At 59.0% G+C, this 25,652-nt stretch overlaps 3 protein-coding genes across 13 annotated transcripts; all 3 read left to right on the top strand.

Annotated features, from left to right (window-relative positions):
* Positions 1-1,060: 1,060 nt before the first annotated feature.
* Positions 1,061-12,877, top strand: TONSL (tonsoku like, DNA repair protein). Of its 9 annotated transcripts, XM_079145342.1 has the most exons (26): positions 1,061-1,172; positions 1,255-1,350; positions 1,457-1,599; positions 2,062-2,245; positions 2,471-2,600; positions 2,913-3,084; positions 3,172-3,286; positions 3,762-3,907; positions 3,987-4,139; positions 4,384-4,509; positions 4,648-4,840; positions 6,013-6,095; positions 6,186-6,275; positions 6,639-6,711; positions 6,796-6,959; positions 7,030-7,153; positions 7,281-8,029; positions 8,132-8,208; positions 8,575-8,725; positions 8,800-8,878; positions 9,261-9,562; positions 9,719-9,890; positions 10,464-10,639; positions 11,074-11,147; positions 11,636-11,769; positions 12,555-12,876. In XM_079145342.1, exons 1-26 carry the CDS (start codon positions 1,148-1,150, stop codon positions 12,737-12,739), a joined length of 4,116 nt encoding a protein of 1,371 aa, XP_079001468.1. In that variant the 5' UTR covers positions 1,061-1,147; the 3' UTR covers positions 12,740-12,876. The 9 variants fall into 9 exon arrangements, 4 of the variants coding, with proteins under 4 accessions (XP_079001468.1, XP_079001466.1, XP_079001469.1 ...); XM_079145340.1 differs by having other exon boundaries at positions 6,013-6,275; positions 12,555-12,877; XM_079145343.1 differs by having other exon boundaries at positions 6,013-6,275; positions 12,096-12,679.
* Positions 12,878-12,965: 88 nt separating this feature from the next.
* VPS28 (VPS28 subunit of ESCRT-I) lies at positions 12,966-16,935 on the top strand. Of its 2 annotated transcripts, none has more exons than XM_079145425.1 (10): positions 12,966-13,032; positions 13,809-13,876; positions 14,428-14,456; positions 14,576-14,613; positions 14,865-14,954; positions 15,578-15,683; positions 15,806-15,907; positions 16,348-16,401; positions 16,479-16,570; positions 16,653-16,935. In XM_079145425.1, exons 2-10 carry the CDS (start codon positions 13,840-13,842, stop codon positions 16,768-16,770), a joined length of 666 nt encoding a protein of 221 aa, XP_079001551.1. In that variant the 5' UTR covers positions 12,966-13,032; positions 13,809-13,839; the 3' UTR covers positions 16,771-16,935. The 2 variants fall into 2 exon arrangements, with proteins under 2 accessions (XP_079001551.1, XP_079001550.1); XM_079145424.1 differs by lacking the exon at positions 12,966-13,032 and adding an exon at positions 13,083-13,354.
* Positions 16,936-20,762: 3,827 nt separating this feature from the next.
* Positions 20,763-25,652, top strand: SLC39A4 (solute carrier family 39 member 4; the record flags this gene model as incomplete). 2 transcript variants are annotated; one of them, XM_079145403.1, is made up of 12 exons in its annotated part: positions 20,763-20,954; positions 21,348-21,632; positions 22,152-22,347; positions 22,439-22,596; positions 22,684-22,855; positions 23,147-23,319; positions 23,426-23,581; positions 23,676-23,795; positions 23,922-23,976; positions 24,080-24,232; positions 24,406-24,593; positions 24,674-25,651. In XM_079145403.1, 12 exons carry the CDS (start codon positions 20,763-20,765, stop codon positions 24,800-24,802), a joined length of 1,977 nt encoding a protein of 658 aa, XP_079001529.1. In that variant the 3' UTR covers positions 24,803-25,651. The 2 variants fall into 2 exon arrangements, with proteins under 2 accessions (XP_079001529.1, XP_079001530.1); XM_079145404.1 differs by lacking the exon at positions 21,348-21,632 and having other exon boundaries at positions 24,674-25,652.

Raw genomic sequence — 25,652 nt, 5'->3', positions numbered from 1 at the left:
GCAAGGCCCAGAATAGCCCAGGCCCCAGCCCACATCCAGAGGTCAGTGCTCTGTTTCACCATCCTGGCTCTGGCAGCCCTTACTGGACCTATCTGCACCCTTCACAATGCCCTCTCCCCAACAGACCTGCTGTCCATCCATCCACTGCCTGGGAGTTTTACCTCATTGGGTCTGTTTTGATTATGATTTAAAAAAAATATGAAACCCATCTATCTCCCACTTCTTCTGGGTCCTCAGGACACAGCCCAAGAATCAGGTATCCAGTACTCATCTTACAGTGTTGCAAGGAGTAAGAGCCCCAAGACATGACAGGTGTTTGGTGTTCAAGGTAATGAGGGACAGGGTGCCCCAAGTCACAGGGTTCCAGACGTGTCAGACCTTCCTAAAGGTGAGAAATATGTGTTACAATGCTCCAAGCCTAGACCCTAACTCCCTCTTACTTCACATTTTTAATGTGCCTTCACTGAATCTTGTAGTGATACAACCTGCATATATATCTAGGCAACAGTACTTGCCCATTTTGGAAAACACGTTTCCCTCTTCTTTCCTTCCCCCAACATCCCTGGGAGCTTGAGTTCCTTAATACGACTAGCTGTGCAGGCTGTTCCCTGGAGTATCTGTCCCCTTGATTAAGTTCACATGCCCAATTGCCCAAGTGTATTTTACCAAAAATCACTTTTGTTTATTAGGACACTATGTCCCTTTTTAAAAGTTCCAAGTGTAAGGTGGTGTGTTTTGGTTTCAGAAGAACGGGGCGACGGTGCAACAGAACACCTGGGTGAAAGCAGGAGCCACGGCCCGGGAGAACACCCAAGGGGCTGCGGGCAAGGTCGCCCCTCCGCCTGGCCCCGCCCTTGGCGCGTGCCTGGGGACCAACGCTGGATGTACCGATCTGGTAGAGCTCAGGTTGCCTGGGGTACACGGACTATATCTCCCAAGATGCTCTGTGCCCGCGGCCGAAGGGCGGGCCGGGGCGGGACCTGGGCGGAGGCTGAAGGGACCGGGCTTGGGCGAGACCTGCGCGGTGGGCGTCAGGGGTGGGGCCTTGGGCGGGGCTTGCGCGTTGACCCGAGGGGGCCGGGCCTGGGTGGGACCGCCGTGCTGCGCGGGAAGTCCGGGTCGTCACGGTGGCTGTGGCGGCGAGAGCATGAGCCTGGAACGCGAGCTTCGCCGTGAGTCCCTTGGGGCCCAAGTACCGGGAGCATGGGGCGGGGAGTTGGTCTCCACTCATCTCTCCGCCCTCCTTCCCGGCAGAGCTGAGCAAGGCCAAGGCCAAGGCCCAGAGGAGCGGGCAGCTGCACGAGGAGGCGGCCTTCTGCCATCAACTGGGGGAGCTGCTGGCCAGCCATGGTGAGCGCACGCGCGGGCAGCAGGCTGGGGACCCGACTCTTCTCGGCGGCAACCGGAGCTCCCGTAGCCCGCCTGGCCCGGTGACCCGCGCCGTCCCCTTCCGCAGGCCGTTATGCTGAAGCCCTGGAGGAACACCAGCGGGAGCTGCGGCTCCTGGAGAGCGCCCTGGACACCCTCGGCTGCGCTGTGGCCCACCGCAAGATCGGAGAGCGACTGGCCGAAATGGAGGATTATTCTGCTGCCCTGCAGGTGCACAGAGTGCAGCAGCTTGAGCTTCTGGGGCTGCTTTCTGAGGAGGGAGGCCCCCACTCAGGAGCCTCAAGCTAGAAGGACATAGGCAGCTACACTCTGTGGGCTTGCCAGGGACACAGCCTGGTTCTGCGGTTAGTGTACCGCAGCCTTCCCTGCAACCAAGCAGTAGTGTGTTCCTGGCAACAGAAACTATTAAGGAAATATTACTTCTCAGTTTGTTGGGAAGGAATGTGACCCACTTGTTGTTGGAGGTGGTGGCAACACCCCAGCCAACTTCTAGTCATCTGTGGCGTGAGCAGCTGTCATCACAGCCCCTGGCACCAAGCAGATGGGGCATGTGTGGATGGCACTGCAGGGGAGCAGGGGACTCTCCTGGGCAAGAGTGGCTTCCCCTGGGGTTGGGACTTATGGGTTTGCTTAAGATGAAATTAACTCAGCTGCTTTCCCTCTCCACACCAGCACCAGCACCGTCACCTGGAGCTAGCAGGTTCCCTGTCCAATCACACTGAGCTGCAGAGGGCCTGGGCCACCATTGGCCGCACCCACTTGGACATCTATGACCACTGCCAGTCAAGGGATGACTTGCTGCAGGCACAGGCTGCCTTTGAGAAGAGCTTGGCTATTGTAGATGAGAAGCTGGAGGGTGGGTGCCTTCACCTGACCTCCATCTCCTGCCATCCAGGTCCCTCTTTTTCCAAGATTCCTGCATGACAGGCTATAGGGCCTATGCTGCCTGCCAGATTTGAGATGGTCTTTGTGCACTTTATGCTCTGCCTGCAGCAGGACCTCTGCTCCCATGGTGGGGGGAGGGGCTTGAAACTCCATGTGGGGAGGAAGCAGCTCAGTATCTGGAGGGGGTATCTTCCAGGGACCCTGTCCCAACGAGAGCTGAGTGAGATGAGGACTCGACTCTACCTCAACCTGGGTCTCACTTTTGAGAGCCTGCAGCAGACAGCCCTGTGCAATGAGTACTTCAAGAAGAGCATCTTTCTCGCTGAGTGAGGCTCTAGCCTGACCCAGGAGGGAGTGGGTGGTCCCCAAGATCTTCCCGAGGGGGCGGTCTGGTTGGGCTGTTGATCTTCCATGAGCAGAGGGGCCTCTCATCTGTGCTGGAAGTTGGGGAGGAGCAGGTTCAGGCCCCAGGCACACAGCATGGCAGTGCTGTGGTCCATGTGGCATCAGTAGCCTTAACTAGCTTGGCCACCTTTTCATCTCAGGAGCATCTTAAGCACTTTGCTACCCTTTGTCCACTGTTCAAAAGTAGGAAAGGGTCCTGGGCATTCTGAGCACTTGTTCCCCACCCTCTGCAGGCAGAACCACCTCCACGAGGACCTGTTCCGTGCCCGCTACAACCTGGGTGCCATCCACTGGCGGGGAGGGCAGCATTCTCAGGCCATGCGCTGCTTGGAGGGGGCCCGAGAATGTGCACGTGCCATGAAGAAGCGGTTCATGGAGAGCGAGTGCTGTATGATGGTCTCCCAGGTGCTGCCCTCACTTGCCCAGGGCTCAGCTTCCTCTGGATGGGCTTGGTCCTTGGAGAGTCAGCACCTCACCTTCTTTGCTCCCTAGGTCCTCCAAGACCTGGGGGATTTTTTAGCTGCCAAGCGTGCCCTGAAGAAGGCCTACAGGCTGGGTTCCCAGAAACCTGTGCAGAGAGCAGCTATCTGCCAAAGTCTCAAGTATGGTGAGACTGGACAGGGACTTGAGAACGAACCCCAGAATGGTTGGGAGGGCTCTGGTCCTCTAGCAGAGGAGGCCTCAGTGTCTGTCCGCTTCACCTGGTCCTCTTGCAGCAAGAGGAATGGTCCCTGTTCTCAGACCAACCCTCACATTCATCTGAGCCTATAGCACAGCATGTCACAGGGTGTGAATAAAGGGCCTTTATTCACAAGGCAGCATCTTCACAGACAAGCTGACCAGATGGGAAAGCAGGTGGCATGTGTGTGGCCCTGCATTGATCACAGTGATGGTCAGTGGTGGTTGATAGCAATGAGCTCTTGCTCCAAGCTAGGCACTGTTACAGACTGTGAGCTTATTTGTTCTAATCTCAAGGGACCCACACAGTAGATTCTTCTGCCCTCTTATCCACTGACAAGTGGTAGAAGTGGGGTCGGGGTCCCATGCCATGCTGCCCCCTTGCACGAGACTCTTTCTGGCAGTGCAAGCAGTGGTCAGGCTGCAGCAGCAGCTGGAGGATGCTGAGAGCAGTGACCCTCCGGGTGCCATGGCCATCTGCGAGCAGCTGGGGGACCTGTTCTCTAAGGCAGCTGACTTCTCCAAGGCCGTTGAGGCTTACCAGAAGCAGGTGTGTAGCCCCTGCTAGGGTGGGAGGAAAGAGCCAGCAAGATGCAGAGTGGACATGACCTCACTATGCTCCTCTCCAGCTGCACTTTGCTGAGCAACTGAATAGACCAGACCTTGAGCTAGCCACCATCCATGTGTCCCTGGCCGCCACACGGGCAGACATGAAGGACTACCACCAGGCAGTGTACCACTATGAAGAGGAACTCAGGCTGCGCAATGGCAATGCCCTGGAGGTGATATGTTCTGTCTCCTCAGTGTAGGTTTGTCCTCATGACTCTGCCTCAGACCCACCATTCTCCAGTGGGCATAGATGAGTATCTCTCTGGATAGGACTTCCTTCTGAGGATTGTCAAACTCCATTATTTGGAGATGGGAGAGAACCAATGCAGATATTCCTGTTGTATGTGGGCAGCTGGGGAAGCCAGTCTATGAATGTGGTGGGCAGCAGGCACCAACCTCATCCTTCGTCCACTCCAGGAGGCTAATACCTGGTTCAACATTGCACTGTCCCGCGAGGAGGCTGGTGATACATATGAGCTGCTGGCCCCATGTTTCCAGAAGGCTCTTGGCTGTGCCCAGCAGGCCCAGCAGCCCCAGCTGCAGGTACATGAGCCTGCACTGTGTTTACTGGGTCCCCAGGAAGCCCAGCTTCCTTTCAGCCTGCCTGTCCCTCTTGTCCCATACCCCCATCTCCCCCACTCCACCCCCAACCTTGAGCAAGATGTCCTCTTTGTTTCTCAGAAGCAGGTATTGCAGCACCTCCACACTGTACAGCTGAGGCTACAGCCCCAAGAAGCCCCTGGCACCAAAACCAGACTAGAGGAGCTGAGTGTGGCTGAAGACCTGGTGGAAGAGGAGGAGGAGGAGGAGGAGGTGGAGGAGGTGGCGGCTCGTGAGGCCCTGGAGGGCAGCGAGTTGGAGCTCTCAGAGAGTGGTGAGGGGTGGGACTGCGGCTGGCCTTGTCCCTGACCCCTGCTCTAGACTGGTTCCTGGGCTGGGGCTGTGCCTGCATAGAACTTGCTCAGGACTCAGCAGCAGGCAGGCAGCCCTGGCTTCTGTGGAGGTGGACAGAGAAGGCTGGCAGCTGCAGGGAGGCTGTTCAGGGCAGAGCCTGGGGAGATGGCCCAGTAGAGCCTGCTGTGCACATCCAGGCAGGGCGAGGTATGGTGCATGCAGAGGACCTTGGTGCTCCATGCCAGAGCCAAGCACATTCCTGGACCCCTCCAGAGGCTGGTGTGGTCGGCTGTGCTGAGGGTGGATGTGAAGGACCTGCTGGAACAGGTCTTAGACTAAAGTTACAGCTGTGGGGTTAGAGTGAGAGGTCGGGGGTGAGAGTAGGGTTGGTGGGAGGTAGGGAGCTGATTTCTGACTGTAGGGTGGGTAGAGGGAAGCCTGGCTATGAGTTTTGGAGCACAGGGTCCTGGAAAGGCTGAGACTTGAAAACAGAGGCCTCTAGGACCTCAAGGTGAGTCACCCAGCAGCCGTGGGAAGTTGGTCCAGGCCTTAGAGGAAAGGCAGGTTGATGTTGCTGGTGTGTGGGTGGTGTGGGAAGAGTGACCCAGGACTGAAACTTCAGGGAGCATCATTCAGCAGGTGGACACACGGAGGCTAGTGTAGGAAGAGTGGGTAGAAAAGGCAGAGGCAGCTGGAAAGAGCAGAGGGGGTGATATTTAAGTATCATCAGGAGCAGGAGTGAGTGGGAAGCTGAGGGCAGGCGGAGCACCTGGCCTGACAAAGGTATTTCCTAGGAGAGAGGATAGGGGATGGAGGTAGGATATCTCCCAACAGCAGGTCTGGGATGGAGGCTGGTCTATAGAACAGGGCCTGTTGGCAGGGGTGAAAGGCCAGCACATGGTGGGTTGGGTGGCAGCTCCACTGAGGGAGGGGTGCATCCCCTGTGGCCAGGAATAGTAGAGCCTTGACAGGGCGAAGGGTGGACCAGGAGCAAGCTCTGACCCCACCTGGCTGAAGAGCTCCCAGGGCCCACCGATCTGAATTGTGCTCTCCTTGTGGCCACTGCTGCCCCAGAGGTCAGAGGAGCCTGGGCAGGGCAGGGGTTTCTCCTGCTGGCTTCTCACAGGCTCACAGTTCACACAACTATTCCAGAGGATGATGCTGACAGCCTGGCCTGGCAGCTGGAGGAGGATGAGGAGCTTCAGGGCCATCTGGGCCGGCGGAAGGTGAACAGGGTAAGGACCACATGTCCCAGTCCCGCCTGTCCCGGCAGCACCACCTGCCGCTCACACCTCTGCCCCGAGTTGGGGCTGCTCTGCCCACAGTGGAACCGACGCAATGACATGGGGGAGACCCTGCTACACCGAGCCTGCATCGAGGGCCATCTGCGCCGTGTCCAGGACCTCGTGAGGCAGGTAGGCTGTCACCCTACAGACTGCTGGGCCCTGGCTTCATTGTGGAGGAGCTGTGGGCTCATCTTCCTCGTATTTAAGATGGGTCCTGAGATGCCAAGCAAAATCTGGGCTGGCCTGGCCAGGATGGGGACGGATTACAGACCAAAACCCTGGTGCCCTCCCTCCCACCTCAGATCCTCCAGCCAGGCACTGTGCTTGCCCCAGGTCACAGGGCAGCTTAGAGGCTGGAGGTGCGCTGTGGCTGTTCAGCCACCTTATGGGGCAGAGGTGCTACCCTCAATGCTCTCCTCCACAGTGGAGGAGAGGGCCAGAGCTAAGCTGCAGAGCACACTGGGCCAAGCTCCTTTCTGTCCTCGGTCACAGGGCCACCCCCTGAACCCTCGGGACTACTGTGGCTGGACACCTCTACATGAAGCCTGCAACTATGGGCACCTTGGTGAGCAGGGGACAGGCAGGGCCAGTGCACAACATGGGGTGTGGGGAGCAGACACTGGAGCTGGGCTCATGTCCCCACCTACAGAGATCGTCTGCTTCCTGTTGGACCATGGGGCCGCAGTGGACGATCCAGGTGGCCAGGGATGCGAGGGTATCACCCCTCTACATGATGCCCTTAACTGTGGCCACTTTGAGGTGGCTGAGCTACTTATTGAGCGAGGGGCATCTGTCACTGTCCGAACCAGGAAGGTGAGCTGGGGGAGTTGGGGGAGTGGGGGGAGGGGCTGCCCTGTCCCCTGCTCAGCTGGGTGCCACACAGGGCCACAGCCCATTGGAGACGCTGCAGCAGTGGGTGAAGCTATACCACAGGGACCTGGACCTTGAGACGCGACAGAAGGCAGCAGCTATGGAGAGGCGACTCCGGGCGGCTTCTTCAGGCTCAGGCAAGTGGGGACCTCTGCATCTGTGGACATCACCCCAGCTCTGGGCCCTACTCTAAAGGGACACTCTAGCATAGATGGCAGAGACAGAGTCCAGTACCTGTCTCACAATGCATTCTTCCTCCTACAGCCTCCCCAACCTCCTGGACCATCTCAAGTAACCACCTGTTTGACCCTGAGACCTCTCCTCCCTCGAGCCTCTGCCCAGAACCCCCTTGGCCCACCCCTAGGCCCTCAGAGGCCTCTCCAGCCTATGCCAGGGTTTCCCCACAGCAGGCCAGACCTCGAAGGAGCAGGCACAGGTTGGCCAGTAGCAGCAGCTCGGAGGGTGAGGACAGCGTCGGGCCCCACAGGTCATCCCAGAAGAGGCCAAGGCACTTTGCTCCAGCACAGCAGGGTGAGGCCAGGACAGCTGGCCCTGCCAGCAGCAGGGAGGCAGCTGCAGTGAGCACTGGTCAGACAGCCTACCAGGCAGCCATCCGAGGTGTGGGCAGTGCCCAGAGCCGCAGCCTCGGGCAGAGCCCTCGGGACCCAAGTGAAGCCCCTGGACCCCAGGCAGCTCTCATTCCTGAGGAGGAATACCTGGCTGGGGACTGGCTGGAGTTGGACACACCCTTGCCCCACAGCCGCCCATCCCGCCTGCCCCGACCCCAGGGCACTGGGGACAGCAACAGACCCAGTGCCTCAGGGCCAGGCAATGAAGAACACCCTGCCAGGCCCCGGACCTGGGCCAGGCAGAGCCGCCAGACCTGTCTCGAGAGTTGGAGCACACCAGACAGAGCTGGAGACAGCAGCTTGGCTGCAGAGCTCCCAGAGAAGCCCAGTGTGCCCAGGGTCCCTGGGCCCAGTGGGGAAAGCCCTGCAACAGGCCAGCCCTTGGTGGGTGACAAGCTGGCAGCAGAGCTAGCTCCCCAGCTTGGGTGGGTGGGGATGAAGGCCTCTGTCTTTCCTGACTGCCCTGTCCCCTGCCCCTCCTGCCAGGGTCTAGTGCAACCTCTTCCCATCCGGATTCGAGTTCAAGTTCAGGATAACCTTTTCCTTGTCCCTGTCCCACACAGGTATGGTGGCATCTACCCTCTCCCAATACCAGCCCCTCTGCCCACCATGTAGCCCCTTGCCTGAGTCCTCAGTGGCAGCAGAGTACACAGTTCCCTTATGTGCATGTCAGGGTGGGATTTGATGACTTTGCCTTGATGGCTTGCCCCTGTTGTGCCCCAGGGTGCCTGCGTGGAGGTGGCCTGGGCAGTCCTATAGCCCCTAGGAATGGCCAGAGGAGCAGGTAGCATGCCAGGCTACAGGGACAAGAGGTTGCTGTTGAGAGGAAGGGATGGGAAGGTCACCTGGAGAAAGAGCTGTAGGCCTTAGCAGGGTTGACAGGGCCTTGGGGAATCTCCTGGGTGCAGCATTCTACCCTCCCCCAACAGTGAGGTTCACTCTGTGGCCTGGCTGGCTGACCAGGCTGCCCAGCGCTACTACCAGACCTGTGGGCTACTACCCAGACTCACCCTACGGAAGGAGGGAGCTTTGCTGGCCCCACAGGACTCCATCTCTGATGTGCTGCAGAGCAACGATGAGGTAGCCAACAGGGCTGTGGTCGCAGTCCACCCTTACGGGCTGTCTCCAGGCCACTCACCAACAGTGCTCTTCAGGTGTTGGCTGAAGTGACTTCATGGGACCTGCCCCCGTTGACTGACCGCTACCGCAGGGCCTGCCAGAGCCTGGGACAAGGTGAGGGCCCCAAGAGCCTGTCTGGGGCAAAGACTGAGTAGAGGTGGTAGGCACACAGTCCACACCTTCCAGTTGCCACTCCCAGTTCTGTGGTGTCCCCATCCCAACCTAACCCCTTGCACTCACCTGTGGGTGACAGGTGGGGGCAGACCGCACTGCACTTAGAGAGGGAGCTGTCAGGAAGCTTGTTGGATGGGAGATGTGAGTTGGGATGGGGGGTGAGAGGTGTGAGAGTGGCCCACCTGTGCAGGGGCTCACACACTGAATCCCAGGCTTGTGGGAATGGGCTCAGCTTTAACTCCTGGGGCTGCCTGGTTTGTTCATAGAACTCAGAGGACACAGTGTGGGCTCTGGCCCTGCTAACCCCATGTCTCCCTCCCAGGGGAGCACCAGCAGGTGCTGCAGGCCATGGAGCACCAGGGCTCAAGCACCTCCTTCAGTGCCTGCTCCTTGGCCCTGAGCCAGGCCCAGCTCACACCCCTGCTTCGGGCCCTCAAGCTACACACAGCACTCCGGGAACTGCACCTGGCAGGGAATCGACTGGGGGATGGATGTGCTAATGAGCTGCTGGCTGCCCTGAGCACCATGCCCAGCCTGGTCCTCCTTGATCTCTCCTCTAATCACCTCGGCCAAGAAAGTCTGCGCCAACTTGCTGGGGGCCCTCAAGGCCAGGCCACCTTGCAGGTAGGGGTCTTGGGGGGAGCAGGCCAGCAGGTCCAGTAACAGGCTACAACAGCTGGGAGAGCTGGCCCGTGCCCAACCTGGAGCAAGGAAACTAGACCCGAGGGGACTGGGCCCATGGGCATCAGGGAGCTCAATGCCCACACATGTCTTCCACAGAAATTGGAGGAGCTGGACTTAAGCATGAACCCTCTGGGGGACAGTTGTGGCCAGGCCTTGGCTTCCCTCCTACGGGCCTGCCCCTTACTCAGCACTCTGCATCTAAAAGCCTGTGGCTTTGGTTCCACCTTATTCCTGAGCCACCAGGCAGCCCTGGGCAGTGCCTTCCAAGGTAAGCTGACTAGGCACGTCAAGTCCCTGAGCCCAGGTGTTGAGGGATTAAGGGACCTTGAGTATGAGGGCCCTGAGATGTCAAGCCTGACTTCTTCAGGAGGAGGCAACACCTGAGCACACAGGTGGACATTTGGGTGCTGCACCAATCTGGGCTGTGCTCCCAGACCCCCACCCCCAGCACACTACAGGCAGGGTCCCAGGCAGGCCATTTCTGCCCCATCTCTGCTAGAGACTTCTGCATGCCTTAGTTCTGCTCATGGCAAAAGGCTGAGAACAGAGCCACCCAGGGAGCCCTGGGACAGATGCTATGTTAGGCAGCAGTGGTAGGAGTTCCCCTGATGCCTCCCAGACATGCTAGCCCAGGGCCCATCTCCAGTAGCCAGGGACTGTGGGGTGGGGAAGGTTGGGCTCAGGAGAACTTGGGCAAGAGCCTTTGCCACTAGACCTCAGTTTCCCTGCAAAATTAAAGGAGAACAGCCTCTCCAAAGACTGTTCTGGACCCAGAATTCAGGGTGGGAGATGTATAGGGTGGGTTGCTACATGGGGCCTACAAATTCTGGTCCTGGTGCAGATGCTGAGCACCTGAAGACCCTGTCCTTGTCTTACAACGCTCTGGGTGCCCTTGCCCTGGCCAGGGCCCTGCAAAGCCTGCCCACCCATACCATTTTGCACCTAGAACTTGCCTCTGTGGCAGCCAGCAAGAGCGATATGGGCCTCATGGAGCCCATTGTCAGGTACCTGGCCAAGGTATGAGGTGGGAAAGGAGATGCCAACATGAGGCCTCAGATACCAAAGGGCCCCATAGCTGCGGCCCTTGGGAGGTTGGAGGGGTTGGTTTGGGGCAAACAACTGCAGGACACCTGAACAGATGCTTGCCTCAGGCTATGAATTCCTGGCCACCAGGAAGGACATCTGGGATTTGGGGGTGGCCTCTTCACCCCAAAAAGGTCCCAAGGAGCCCACCAAGCCCTTGTGCTCTCTCCCAGGGGCTTTTCCAGCTGGGGCTGGGGCTTGTGGTTTTCACATCACAAGGTGCCAAGCATGACTTAGACCAGGAAGAAGAATTTCCTTCTCTAAGTTGTGGGGCTTCCTGCGTGTAGGGGCCTCTGCTGGGAGGGAGGGAGGGAGGGAGGGAGAACCAGTGCCCACTGGCTTGGCTCCCTCCCTGTGCTTGTGTTCAGGAAGACTGTGCTCTGGTCCACCTCACCCTGTCTGCAAATTACCTGGGTGACACAGCTGTGAGAGAACTGAGCAGGTGATGCCCCTGCCCTGTTGCCTGAGTGGGGTGGGGGGTGGGGCTCAACCTGAGAGCCTGGTATCCCAGTTACTCTGACATCCACCCTGTCTCCAGGGCTGGCCCTGGCAAGCATGCTGCTCTCCTAAAGTTTTTTTTATTATCATACTCTGGTGACCCTTGAGAGCTTTCCCTCTAGTGTGGCATTTCTTGGCACCCTTTGTGTATCAGTCCATGTAAAGACTACCACTCTATGCCCCTGGAGATCTGGCTGGCTCTAAGGGGAGTGTCAAGAGGTGCCCAAGTTTGGCAGTTCTGCCGAGCTGGCCACTGCAGTCCTGACCTTGGTAGTGCTGCTAACCATTGAGTGCATGTCCAGCTATGTTAGGCCACAGCCTGTTGGGTCTGACCTGTGAATCCCAGAGCTAGGGTTTGTGGGGCATCTTTCCCTAGAGATCCAGTGAGAACTTCCATGGAAGCTAATCCCTACACGTCTCACGCTATCTCAGGTGTCTCCCTCTCTGCCCCTCGCTTATCTCTCTGGACCTGTCTGCCAACCCTGAAATCAGTTGTGCCAGCCTGCAGGAGCTCCTATCTGCCCTCCAGCAGCGGCCCCAAGGCCTCCATTTCCTTGGCCTGTCAGGTGAGGGCTGGGTATGGTGGTCACCTCTGCCACACTTTCAGGCTCAGGTACCTTCTAAGAGACCAGCATGGTGAGAGGCAGTGTGAGGTATGACAGGAAAGGAGCAGGGGAGCCTGAGGTCTCTGCTGTGCTCCACCCAGCCTGACCCTCAAGTATAGACCATGACAGAAAGGCCCCTCATCCACAGGGATCTTCTCATTCTTGATGGCAGGAAGAGGAAACCCAGGGTCAAGATTCACCACCACCATGGGACCCTCTCACATCCTGGCAGGGGCTGCTTGGACTCTGTCCAGGCTGTGACAATGTAGTTTGTTCTGCCACACCAGGGCAGCCCCAACATGTGTTCTCTGAAGGTCCACTTCAGGAGAGGAGCATTTGGTGAACTGGCTGACCAGCAGCCTGGCATCCCTAACTGAAGCCCGGGCAGAGTGGCAGGCTTTGCCCTTCAGTGGACATAGGCTTGTGCCTAAGGGAGTCCCTCAGTTCTTCCTGAGCTTTACTTCCTGCTTCCACCCTGGGTTGCTGGCACCTGCACCTTCACCCAGATTCTAAGCTTCTCCAGATTTTAAGTCTGCTGGGCTTTCTGGCCAGAGGACCAAGCCCTGGCAGCTCAGTGTCCTGAGCCCTCAGGCCCACGACATACAGATCTGCAGTAACCTGTTAAATTCATTTTATGGGTGGGCGGGTCAAAGTATAGGCACGCTGCAGGGATGGGAGGACGTCCACCAGTGGGCCCGTCTGCCTAGAGGTTCTTCCCACGGTGAAGCAGGGCTTTTGCCCTCCAGGCTGTGCTGTCCAGGGCCCCCTGAGTCCGGGTCTCTGGGACAAGATCACCGTGCAGCTGCGGGAGCTCCAACTATGCAGCAGAGGCCTGTGCGCCGAGGACCGCGATGCCCTGCACCAGCGGCTGCAGGGTCCCAGTTCATGCACTCTGACCCGGGGCCCCCAGCTCTTCTTCCGGCGCCTCTGACCCTGCCCACCTCCCGCTCGAAAAGCTCAATAAAAAGTCGCAACTGCCTTCGTCGTGTGGCTTCCTGGCAGGAGGGTGGGCGGTGTGAGGTGGGATTCGCTTTGCCGCGTCCCCACCCCCCAGGAGGTCCCGCACGGAAAAGGGGTCGTGGGGGCGTGGCCGAGGGCAGCCACGCGCCGAGCGCAGGCGGGAGGGCTGAGCGCCGAGCGGCCGATCGGGCCGTTCCGGCAGGCGCAGGCGCGGGAGAGCGCCCCGCCCCGGCGCCATCTCCGGGAGCGGCGGAGCGCGCCCAGGTACTCGCGGCGGCGGCGGCGGCGGGGCGGGACGGGACGGGCCTGGGCGGCGGGCGGCGCGCTTGATCTGGGCTCTGCTGGCCGGGAGGACCCGACTCCGCTTTCCTCGGGGGCTCCGGGTCCTGTTCGCGGGCTCCCCGCGCTGTGTCCGAGGAGCTCGGCGGGAGCTGGAGGACGCGGTTCCATCCCGCCAGCGAACTGGACGCTGCTCCGGGAACCGCGCGCCAGGCTGGCGACCCCCTACGACTCCGCCCGCACCCGCCCACCAGGCCCCTGCGTCGTGGTTTCCCACTGTCATGGTTCCCCTAGGCCAAAATCAGGGGTCTCATTTTTAAGTCCTTATTTTTTCCACCGTTTCAAATCCTTCGGTGGGACCCAGCCATCGGCCCCAACCTCCCTACTAGGCAGGACCCTCCCAGGGGTCCTGTTTCCAAACAGCCCCTACCTGGCAGGGAGCCTTGCGACGAGCTTGCCTTTGGCCCTCCAGTAGTTCCTACCATATTATAGATAAAACCCTCTCTCCGTCCTGTTTCCCCGGCTTGTCTTTTCCTCAAAGCACATTCCCTCTGACGGGCTGCTTTAGGGTGCCCTTGTCTGCGCAGAATGCTGTGTTCCAACAACTGCTCGTTTCCACCTGTCGCAGAGTAGCTCCACCGCCCGCCCTGCCCGCCTCTCTGCTCTGACAACCCATGGCTCTGTGTACTGATTGCTGTGGGAGGCTGGTGGGGAAGCTCTTGGTCAGGGCCTTCTTGAATCGTTGCTGGAATTCTCCTCAGGTCTCACTCTGTGGCCGACAGAGCCTGCAGGATGTTTCACGGGATCCCCGCCACCCCGGGCATGGGAGGTGAGTACGCCTCTGCACTAAGCAGAACAGGAAGGGCCCGAGCTTTCCCTGTGGCAGGGCTGATGGGAAGGGTTAGGGGAGGGAGTCAGGAAGTCACCAACCTCCCTCCATCCTTCATACTGCCTTGGAGGTGGCCAGAGGTAAACAGTAAGGGCCCCAAGAACTCCAGGCAGAGCTAGCCTGGTCCTGCTCAGCACAGAGACGATGAGCTTCAGTGTGCTCAGAGCCTCAGCATCCTGAGGATTCCTGCATCCAGCCCAAGTTGTGAGGTGTGTGACAAGCCTCATTTGCACTACACTGTGGTGTTGCAAGCAAGGTGTGGTTCTCCCTGTTGTACAGTGGGTAGCTAGGCCTACCACAGCCACTCAGAGCCAGTATCCTACTCACTAATCAGGGGTGAAGATGGAACCCCCATCCTTAAGCTCCCCCTGAGCTCTTTGGGATACAGCACAGGAGAAGCCTCTGGGAAGGAACTGAAATGGGGCTGAGATCAACCTGCCCTGGGCTCACCCTGTGGCGAGCTTGCCAACTCTCTGCCTACTCTGTTGCAGCCCCTGGGAACAAGCCAGAGCTGTATGAGGTGAGTGTCAGGTGCCCTCCTGGCCAATGTTGGCCCATAGCAAACAGCTGTGTGAACCCTCTTGGGCCCTGGAGCCACCAGGTGCAGCTGGGTGACACGTTACCTACTCTTTCCAACAGGAAGTGAAGTTGTACAAGAATGCCCGGGAGAGAGAGAAGTAAGTCAAGCATCCAGGCTGCCCCCTGCATGTACCTGTGCCCATCCCAGCCTCTGGGGAGTAGCCTCTCCCAAAGCCACCACCACACTAGTGGTAGGGGAGGAAAACATGGGGTCAGGCCAGGCAGACAATTTCCAAGGAACATTACCAGGGATGGGGTGAGAGGTGGGCTGACAGGTCCACCACAGCTGCGTCCCTGTGTGGGAGGCTTCCCTGCCTCGGGCCATGGCCTGATGGACAGATTGTCTCAGGTATGACAACATGGCAGAGCTGTTTGCAGTAGTGAAGACAATGCAGGCACTGGAAAAAGCATACATCAAGGACTGCGTCACCCCCAACGAGTGAGCAAACCACCACCCTCAGATGTCCAAAGGGTACCCCACATTGGAAGCCTTGCAGAGGGACTCCATGGGCAGCAGGAACAGTGGTCTGGGACCTCACTTCTGTAGGACCTTCAGCACTGTGGGGGTGCTCCTGGGTGCTTGGTGGCCTCAGTGCTATTTCAACCAGGGAAAACCTGCATGGGTGCAGAAGTATCTAGTGAAGGACAGGCACACAATATGTATGCCCCCGGCCCTGCCTGCCAGGTGTGGGTGGCCTCATTCCGGCGGGTTGGGGATGTTCAGTTAGAGGCAGTGCTGCTCAGTCCTGGCACCCAGTGTGGACATGGGGGTTTTGTTCAGTGAGGTAATGAACCCAGCCATTGGCCCCCCAGGACCATAGTGGGTATCTGGGCCTCTGCCCAGTGTGAGCCTTATTCTCTGTGGCCATCATATTTTGGCCTCTGCTCTCCCCTAGAATTCTCATCTTCTACAGGCTTGATGGCAAGCCTCAGCCCTCAACATCCAGTCTCTGACTCCATCACCTGGTCCTCCATGAGAGTCACTGTGTCTGAACCGTTAGGGGAAAGCAGGATGAGCAGGGGCTTGTTTCAGGTGTGGGCAGCAGCTGGCCCTTTCACTAGGTACACTGCAGCCTGCTCTCGGCTCCTGGTCCAGTACAAAGCTGCCTTCCGGCAGGTTCAAGGCTCAGAAATCAGTTCCATTGATGAATTCTGCCGCAAGTTCCGCGTGAGTGAGCCAGTCCCTCCACCACAGGAAGGGTGCAGTTGGGGTCAGGGGTGGGATGAGGCCATGGCCTGCATGGGGCCTGCCACTCTGCAAGACCCAGCACCCACATCTGCTCTCCTCAGCTGGACTGCCCGCTTGCCATGGAGAGGGTCAAGGAGGACAGGCCCATCACCATCAAGGACGACAAGGGCAACCTCAATCGCTGTATTGCCGATGTTGTCTCAGTAAGCCCAGCCTCCTGGGAGAGCGGGAGGGCTTGCTGCAGCCCACCACTGAAATAGAGTCCCAAGGGCCTCTGCTGAGCAGCATTCTGGGAGCCCTGGAGGCACACCTGTGGCTGCCCATAGGCTCCTGTGAGGAGGAAGGCACAGGGTCCACTCTGGCAGGGTGCTGGCCTGGGAAGGTTGTGTGGCAGTGTGCCCCAAGTTCCCACACAGCTCTCCTTGCAGCCAGGAGACCCTCTAGGAGGGTCCTGCATATAATGCCCCAGGCAGGGAGGAGCCCCAGAACTTCAGGATTAGGTGTGATGAGTAGCCTTGAGGTGGGAGAGGCAGACAGGCTTGGCCATGGGCCTGGCCCTGCAGGGGAACCAGGCCCATAGCTGCCAGAAACCTCCCCACACCAAGCTGGTCTGCGAAACCTCCTGCATGCCCCCTGCCCCCAGCTCTTCATCACAGTCATGGACAAACTGCGCCTAGAGATCCGTGCCATGGATGAGGTAAAAGAGTTGGGCGGGGAAGAGGGGCGGGGGTGGGGGAGGCAGGGGTGGGGTCCCAGCCCCTCACCTCTCTGCAGATCCAGCCTGACCTGCGGGAGCTGATGGAGACCATGCACCGCATGAGCCACCTGCCCCCAGACTTCGAGGGCCGCCAAACAGTCAACCAATGGTGGGTGTCACTCTTGGGCAGGCAGAGTCCCCAAGGTGCCATCGTAACCCTACTGCCCACACCCCACTCATTCCACTTCCAGGCTACAGACCCTGAGTGGCATGTCAGCATCTGATGAGCTGGATGACTCCCAGGTGCGCCAGATGCTCTTCGATCTGGAGTCTGCCTACAACGCCTTTAACCGCTTCCTGCATGCCTGAGCCACGGTGTGACCTGTGGGGGATGTGGGATGCTTCCTAGGAGACAGTTCCTCGTTCCCTCTGGCCATAGCCGCCCTGGACATCTTCGTGAGACTTGATGTTCAGAGCAGCTGTCTTGTGTACATGGTATCAGGACTCTCCCCCAATAAAGATGCCGTCCTTACGCCTTCTGTGGGTACTCCTCTGGGCCTGTGTGGCCTCATCTGTCTATCCTAAACTTCTGGTAGGGTCCTGCAGCCATTGCTCCCAAACCAGCATGGTAGCTTTTCCCTGTCACTGCCGCTCTGCACACGGTCTGTTTCATGCAGGGGCACTGTCCTCCCCAGTGGGCCCTGCTTGGCACAGAGAGGTCTAGGTGAACCTCTACTGCACCTGCCTTGGGAATGGACCTGCCATGCCATCCTCCCCACTCAGCCCCTGAGAGCTCCCAGCAGCTTGGGGCTGGATGAAAACTACCAACCACAGAAGGCTGCCCGAGCTGCCCTACTAGTCTCCTTTGGCATTCATTATGAACCTGCCTCACGTCAGAGATCACTGTCCTGGCCAAGTATGGTGGCACAGGCCGGTAATCCCAGCTATTAGGAAGGATGAGGTAGGAAGGTCGCAAATTTGAGGCTAGCCTGAGCAACTTACGTGTGATCCTGTCTCAGAATAGAAAGGGCTGGGAATGCATTTCAGTGGTAAAGCACCCTGGGTTCAATCCTTGGTATGAAAAAAAAGGAAAAGTATGCTCACCTAGGGAAAAGCAGCAAGCCTCGGGACCAAGAGAGGCGTGCTTAATGCTGCAAATGGCATGAGGATGCTGGCAACATTTTGTGGTTGGGGAACAGCTTTTTTGGGGGAAGGGTACCAGGAATTGAACTTGGGCACTAGACCACTGAGCCGCACCCCCAGCCCTATTTTGTATTTTATTTAGAGACAGGGTCTCACTGAGTTTCTGAAGCCGACTGACTGGTTGGTTGGTTGGTTGGTTGGTTTTTTTAATTTTTTTTTTTTTCTTTTAGTTATGGATGGACACAATGCCTTTATTTTATTTTTTTAAAGTGGCACAGGATTGAATCTGGTGACTCACACATATTAGGCAAGCGCTCTACCACTGAGCCACAACCCCGGCTGCTGCGATCTTCCTGCCTCAGTCTCTGGAGCCCCTGGGGTTATGGGAGTGTGCCACCTGGCCTGGTGCGAACAGCCTCTTGATACCACTGTGCTTAAGGCCTGCAGTTGTTCAGAGGGACCAATGGCCAGGGAATGTTGCTTTGATCTGTTATCTTTTTTTATGATAAAATGTAACATTTGCCATTGTAACTATTGGAGTGCAGCCACTTTCAAGTGCATCAGTCCTGATCTTAATGAGCGTCCTCACTGTCCACCTACAGAACTCATCATCTTCCCAAGGTGAACCTCAGCACCAAGGATCACCAGCTCCCAGCCCTGGCACCCTCTCCCTCCTCTCTGTATTTGACCACTCTTGTCCCCTTGTGTAGTGGAATTCAGTGTTTGTCCTTCATGAATGGCTGTATTTCAACACAACGTTCTTGGGGGCCCCTATGCTGCAGCCTGAGATGGGAATCCCTCCCAGAAGGCTGAAGGCTGCTCCGATATGCATGTGTTACTCATCCCTCCGCAGGTACTCCGTGTAGCCTCCGCCTCCTGCCGTCTTGCCTAATGCAGCTGTGACAGGCTATGGTTTTAGTTTTTGCTTTTTGACTGTATTGGGGATTGAACGCAGCGCTGCGCGCACACACACTAAGCAAGCCCTCTACTGTTGAGCTGCATCCTCTCCCAGCATTTTGCTTTTATGATGGGTGCAGACGCATTGAGCATCTAGATGATGGGGTGACGCAGAGGATCCAGGGTGCTGGAGAGAGTGCAACACCCAGGAGACCGACCCTACTGGGGAGTGAGCCACCCATCTGGTGTGGGTGGCAGAAGAGCAGGGAGCTGAGGATGCTCTGTGGCAGCTCTTAGACTAGGCAAGCGGGCATGGGGAGAGGGGGAGGGCACGAGAAATGGAACTGAGGCCCTTTGGGGGAGGCCAGCCTTGCTCTGACTTTTGAGGGTTCAGACAGGTTTGGCCCCTGGGTCCAGAGGTCAGATCTGGATGCCAGGCCCAGATCTTTGCCCGGAGGCTGACAGAGCGTGAGCAGTGTGTGGTGTATAGCCAGAGGCCGTTTCAAGCCAGCCTGGTCCTGCAGCCAGCCCAGTGGCCACAGGCAGAAGAAAACCTCCATTTTGGGCCATGGCATCTTCAGAGCTGTGTGGGGTTGCCCTTTTTGGCATTCCAGGCAGCCCCTCCCTGGCCCTGCCTTAGCTCTCACTTAGGACAGGCAGAAGAGGCACCAGACCCCAGGGCCCAGGACATCCAGCCTGCCCCGCACCCTGCCCTGCCCTGCCCTGCCCTGCCCTACAGGACTAAGGAACACAGTCCTAGGGCATCAGGCTCCCAGTTCACCAGCCCAGCCACACCCTGCAGGGCTCAGTCAGGGCTTGGCTGAACCCAGTGGGAGGGGTTGACAGTGCCCCATAGGCCCAGTCCAGAAGGCAGGGCTGCCCTAGGCCTGGGGGGTGTCCAAGCTCCCTGGAGTCCAACCCTTCCCCCAGACTGCCACAAAGTAAAGATAAGGCCCTGGGGTCAAAGGCTGGAGAGCGAAGCCAACAGGGAGGAGCACCACTGGGAACCACAGCCCTCCCCCAACCCTTACCAGCCCCAGAGCTCCAGACCCTTCTTGGCCCTCCAGCCTTTGTTGCCAAAAGCTCTGTCCCAGATGCCAATCCAATAATGGACACAATTTTGAGAAAAATGAAAAAGGTTTATTGCTTTGCTAGCAAAGGAGAAGCACAGGGCACTCCTGTCCCAGGGGCTGTGATTCTGCCCACCAGCGGGAACAGGGGCTGTTAAAGAGGCGACCCAAAGGCCACATTCCCGTGCTCTCTGTTGGAGTAGTATTCACTGGTTAACTCGGGAGACAGGCATTTCTGAGGCCTTCTGCTGCCCTCCCCACAGGCTGGATTCCTCCCTTCCTGGGGTGGGTGTGCACTCAGGGACAGATAAGTCTGCCTCATGGGGAAGAAAGGTAAGCCTGTTCCCCTGAGGTTAGGGAGGGGAGAGATTAGGGAGGAGCAGGGGGAGAGGAAGAGAAAGAAGCATGTCCCTTTAAAAATAAGTCACCAAAAATAAATAATCTAAAAATATATATATAAATAAATAAATAATAAAAATGAGCCACAGTGGCTGAGCAGCCAGGGCTGCGTTCAGAGCAAAAAGTGAACCACTGAACCACGAAACCACCATTACACCCTGTCACCAAGAGCCCTGCCAGGTGGTAGCCAAGGCCAAGAGCCTGTCTTCCCTTCCTGTTTGTCTGCTGGAGCTTTGTCCATTTCCTGGGGATTTTCCCTGGAGGGCTTGGGGTAGGGAACATGACTCAGCAAGTACCTTTGTGGCTCCTTACACAGCAGCCCATCCCAGGCCCAGAGACCAAACCCCCACCCTCAACTGGGGCCACAGGCTTAGGGGGGCTGCTGGGAAGGCACCAGGGCAGGTGTGTGTGTAGGGGCTCTGAGGTGCTAATGTGGAGAAGGACAGGTACATCCGGTGGCATTCAGGCCCCTCTGCTCCAGGAGCACAAGCTTGAGGGCAACCTCCAGAGACAGGCGGGAGGGGATGCTTGGAGCCCTTGGAGAGTAGACGGGTGGCCCTGCACCACAGCTCTGGGTTAGGCAGGCAGGGGAGGGATGCTGAGGCCACTCACCCAGGGGAAGGAGCCCGGCCCTCACTCCACAACAGGCAGCGGCTCTGCGCCTTGCTGACAGGGAGGACCTGCCACTGGAATGGTTAACCCAGGAACCTCCAGCAACCAATCACAGAGCCCTACAGGAAATACCTGGGAGAGGTCCTGGGGCTGGGGCCAGACATTAGAGCCCAACCCCAGTCTGGCCCCAGCAGCCCACAGCTGGCCCAGACACATAGCACCGGACACTCAGGACCCAGCATGGTGTTCCCAGCCCAGCTCACACCAGGGCTGCTGTTGGCCATGACGATGGCAACAGCCGTGGTGGCCCAGCCTGCCAGCTTGCTGAGCTTGCTCACCTCAGGCCAGGGCACTCTGGATAAAGAGGAGCTGAGCAGCCTATTAAATACGCTGATGGACCGTGTGCACTGTACCAGCGGGCCGTGTGGAAAGGTAACAGCCCCACCCGATGGGTCCCCCAGCCCCGGCCCCTTCCTGCCCGCTCCACCCTGCAGCCTGCTGCCAGCAGCCAAAGGAGCTGGGCAAACTCCAGGAGGCGGGCCAGTGGCCGAGCCTCTCCTCCCCTGCTGGGGGCTGCCAGACCTGCCCTCCCCAGCACACAGAGCTCCACTTCTTTCCCAGGGCATCAAGCTGGCAATGGCTTCAGGAGGAAACTACCCAAAGATGGGGGTCTGACTGGTGGGGACCTCTGGGTGTGCTAGCCAAGTGAGGAGCAAGAACAGGATAGGGTGTGAGAAAGGCTATGGGGCCCATCCTGGCCAGGGCCTGCCTCTGCCCTCTCTGGTGGGCCCAGCCCAGCTCCTGCCCACCTGTTTGTGCCCACAGTGCCTGTCCGTGGAGGATGCCTTGGCCCTGGGCAGGCCTGACAAGCCAGGGCCTGTCCCAGGACCAGTCCTGGAGTCCAGGTACATCGCCCGCCTCAGTGCCGCTGCAGCTCTCTATCTTAGCAACCCACAGGGCACATGTGCAGACATCCAGGCTGGTCGCTGGGCCTCCCGTGCTGACCACTTCCTGGTCCTGCTGGAGAGTCCTGAGGCCATGACCCAGGGCCTAAATCAGCTGCTGCAAAAGATCAAGGCCCAGGCTGCTGGCCAGCCTGCTGGGGAGGAGGTGAGAGCCCATGTGGGCTGACTGAAAAGTACGGTGAGGAGGGGCCAGAGCACAGGAGGGGGGCCATGTAAGAAGTCAGTACTGACTGCAGCAGGGGAAACATCCCACACAATGCCTTCCAGGCTTTGGGGCCAACTTGGGAGGCTAGAGTGGGGCTGGGGGCTCTCACATAGCACTGACCACTGACTGGGGCAGGGAGTGCCAGAGCCAGGAGATGGAGTGGGGTGTGGGGTTACTCAGAGATGGGAGACCAGGAATGCTCTTGTGCCTCAAGAAGGCCAGAGAGCAGACTAGAGGTCTGGACTCGCTGGACCAGTGCAGGCTGGGCTGAGGCCTCAAGGAGGAACTGAGGCTAGCCAGGTCATAGGTGAGAAGAAAAAGGGGTTCTGATTCCAGGAAGTGCATCACGCTGGTAGGTGCAGACCCTGGGGGTGAATGGGAGACACATCCAGCAGGCGAAGGCAGACCTGGAGTCTAGAAGTTCACTGAGGGTGGGGCTGAGGCCCATCTCTCCCCCAGACATGTGTAGACATCCCTCAGCTGCTGGAGGAGGCAGCGGGGGCAGGAGCTCCTCAAAGCCCAGGCCCCGTCCTGGCCGCCCTGCTGGACCACACCAGGAATGGGTCCTGCTTCCATGCCCTGCCAAGCCCTCAGTACTTTGTGGACTTCGTGTTCCGGCAGCACGGCAGTGAAGCTCTCAACCTCACACTGGCTGGTGAGACGGGCTGAGACCCCCAGGCTCCATGTCCCTGGGAAGGACGGCCTGGAGCCCATAGACTGTGCACTGCCTCCATCCTTCCTGACAGAGCTAGAAGCTTTGATGAAGCTCCTGGGAGTGGGTGGAGAGGCCCACAGTGACCACGACCACACTGACCATGATGAGCACAGTCAACTGGACAGGGAGGCCAACAACTGGGACCCCGTTCCCCTTATCCCCAACAGCAACTCCAGTATATGGGACACAGTAAGCCACCTGTGCAGTCTTAGGGGAATTGGGGTCCCGTGGGTATGCTCAAGCCCCTGATCCCTGTGCCGCATAACCTCCCCACAGGTATGCCTGAGTGCCAGGGAGGTGATGGCTGTTTATGGGCTATCTGAGCAGACTGGGGTGAGCCCTGAGGCGTGGACCAAATTGAGCCCCGCCCTGCTCCAGCAGCAACTGAGCGGGGCCTGCAGCCCCCAGGCAAGGTCACCAGCCCAGGACCAGCTCAGCCAGGCGGAGAGTGAGTGCCCAAGCCCCCAGTGGGGCCTACCCAGCTCTGCCCCAGGGTGCTGGCCTCAGGAGTGGGGCCCACAGAAGGAGGAGGGAGTGGTCACTGAAAATGGGAGGCTTGCAGGTAGAGAGGGAGGCAGGCAGGGTGAGGGCCTGAAAAGGGGCTGCAGTTAGACTGTGAGGTAGGAGGGCCAGTGTACGCAGAGGCCTCCACTGACTGCGGGCAGTCCTGGTGAACTCCTGCTAATTCCCTGGCTGGGCTTGGGAAGCAGGGGGCTCTCAGTGTGGTCTCACCCCCTAGGGTATCTGTATGGCTCCCTGGCCACACTGCTCATCTGCCTCTGTGCTGTGTTTGGCCTCCTGCTGCTGACCTGTGCCAGCTGCAGCTCAGCCACCCACTATGTCATGCAGACCTTCCTGAGCATGGCTGTGGGCGCACTCACTGGTGATGCCCTCCTGCACCTGATGCCCAAGGTCTGTGGTCACCCACTGCCAGAGCCCCACTTCCTTTCCCTCCCTCCCCAGCCCTCCCCTTCACCCCTGTGGGCCCTAAAGCTCCCAGCCCACCTGCTGCTCCCAGGTGCTGGGGCTGCACTCCCACAATGGAGAGGTCCACACCCACATGGAGGAGGGCCTTGGCCCACAGCCCACCTGGCGCCTACTGGCCGTGCTGGCAGGCCTCTACATCTTCTTCCTGTTTGAGAGCCTCTTCAACCTCCTGCTGCCCAGGGACCAGGTCAGGCTGGTGGGGATGTGTGTGTGTGCGCGCGGGTGGGCGAGTGCACGCATGCGACTGGGACTTGACGGTCCGTGACCCGCCTTCCCCACAGGACCCAGAGAAGGACGGGCATTGCAGCCATGGTGGCCACAGCCACGGAGTGTCCCTGCAGCTGGCACCCAGCGAGCTCCGGCAGCCCAAGCAGCCCCACGAGGGATCTCGGGCAGATCTGGTGAGTGGCCCACTCCCCACCCACGCAGAGCCTGGTCCAGGAGAACCACCGGCCTGTGACCCATCCCCACACCAAGGCCCGCACCCCTTCTCCACCGCAGCTGGGGCTCACTCTCGCTCCTCCCAGGTGGCAGAGGAGAGCCCAGAGCTGCTAAACCCAGAGCCCCGGAGGCTGCGCCCAGGTGAGCTCCGGGGAGGGGAGGCGCGGAGGGCTGCGGACCTGCGGGCGGTGGACGGGAGGGGCAGGGGCAGGCCTACGAGGACCCACGCCCACTGCGCCCGCAGAGCTGAGGCTGCTGCCCTACCTGATCACCCTGGGCGACGCCGTGCACAACTTCGCTGATGGACTGGCCGTGGGCGCGGCCTTCGCGTCCTCCTGGAAGACCGGGCTGGCCACCTCGCTGGCGGTGTTCTGCCACGAGGTCCCTCACGAGCTGGGTGAGCGCTCGGGATGGGGCCGCTCCCGGGCGAGGATACCCGGCGGGGCGTGGCCTCCGAGGGTGGGTGGGACATTGGTGGCCTTCCCGGTGGTGAGGGTGGCTACTGGGGGCAGGAGTGCGTCGGTCCTGGTGGGGGGGCTGGGCCAGCTCTTGATGGGACCCTCCCCACAGGGGACTTCGCGGCCCTGCTGCACGCGGGGCTGTCGGTGCGACGTGCGCTGCTGCTGAACCTGGCCTCGGCGCTCACGGCCTTCGCCGGCCTCTACGTGGCGCTCGCAGTCGGAGTCGGCGAGGAGAGCGAGTCCTGGATCCTGGCAGTAGCCACAGGCCTCTTCCTCTACGTGGCGCTCTGTGACATGGTTAGGGGGACGGCCCAGGGCCTGGGTGGAGAGCTGAGTAGGGGCCCAAGCTGACCGCTAACCCAGCGCCACCTCCTCAGCTCCCGGCCATGCTGAACTTGCGGGACCGGCGGCCCTGGCTCCTATTCCTGCTGCACAACGTGGGCCTGCTGGGCGGCTGGACCGTCCTGCTGCTGCTGTCACTGTACGAAGACAATATCACCCTCTAACAATCCTGCCCGAGTCTACGGCCCTTGACTCTGCCTCCAGGACCTCAGGAGTCCTCAGCCCTTGGATGGACCCAGTAACCAGAGAAGCCCTGGCCTTTGAGAGTCCCCTCCCCCTCCCCAGTGTCCTAGCGCAATTTCAATAAAGACAGCCTTCCCCTCGAAGCCTTGCAGTTCTCTCCTTGCGCAGAGAAAACAGTTAGCTTGAAGAAAGCCCAACCTGCAGCCACCAGGGGGAGCTGCTCTTGGACTCCTCCAGGGAGCCCGCCCTTCTCTGTGTGAGACACCACCTGGAGAACCAGGTCAAAGAAATTACCCAGGGTGCGTGGGCTGCAGGGGGACCCTATTCCCAATCAAAACCAACATCACCAGTGGTGCTTCACACAAGAGGCCTCATTTCTCTCTAACATGGAAGCAGTCCCAGAGGTAATCAGACCAGAGTATGACAGCTCACAGTCCCTGGGGCTGCCCCACTGTCCTTCCAGGAAGTGTCCACCCTGAGTCCCTTGCAGCTGTCTCCTTGGACTCCTTAACACCACCTATCATAGACTGGGTGCTTAGCACAACAGGAATGTGTTCTCCCACGGTTCTGGAAGCCAAAAGTCCAAAGGCAGGGTGCCAGCAGGGCCAACAGTCCCTCCCAACACCCAGGGAAGGATCTGATCCATGAGCCTTTCCTGACTTCTGGTAGCTTCATGTGCTCCTCAGCTTGTCACAGCACAACTCAAATCTGTCTCCATCTGAACATGACACTCTTGTGTATCTTTTCTCTGCTTATAAGGACATCTGCCTTAATCCAGTATGACCTCATCTTAAGTAATTCCATATGTAATGATTCTTTTTCCCAATAAAA

The sequence above is a fragment of the Sciurus vulgaris genome (genome assembly GCF_902686455.1).
Source record: "Sciurus vulgaris genome assembly, chromosome: 1".
Taxonomy (NCBI): domain Eukaryota; kingdom Metazoa; phylum Chordata; class Mammalia; order Rodentia; family Sciuridae; genus Sciurus; species Sciurus vulgaris.
This window is presented reverse-complemented; position numbering and strand designations above follow the sequence as displayed.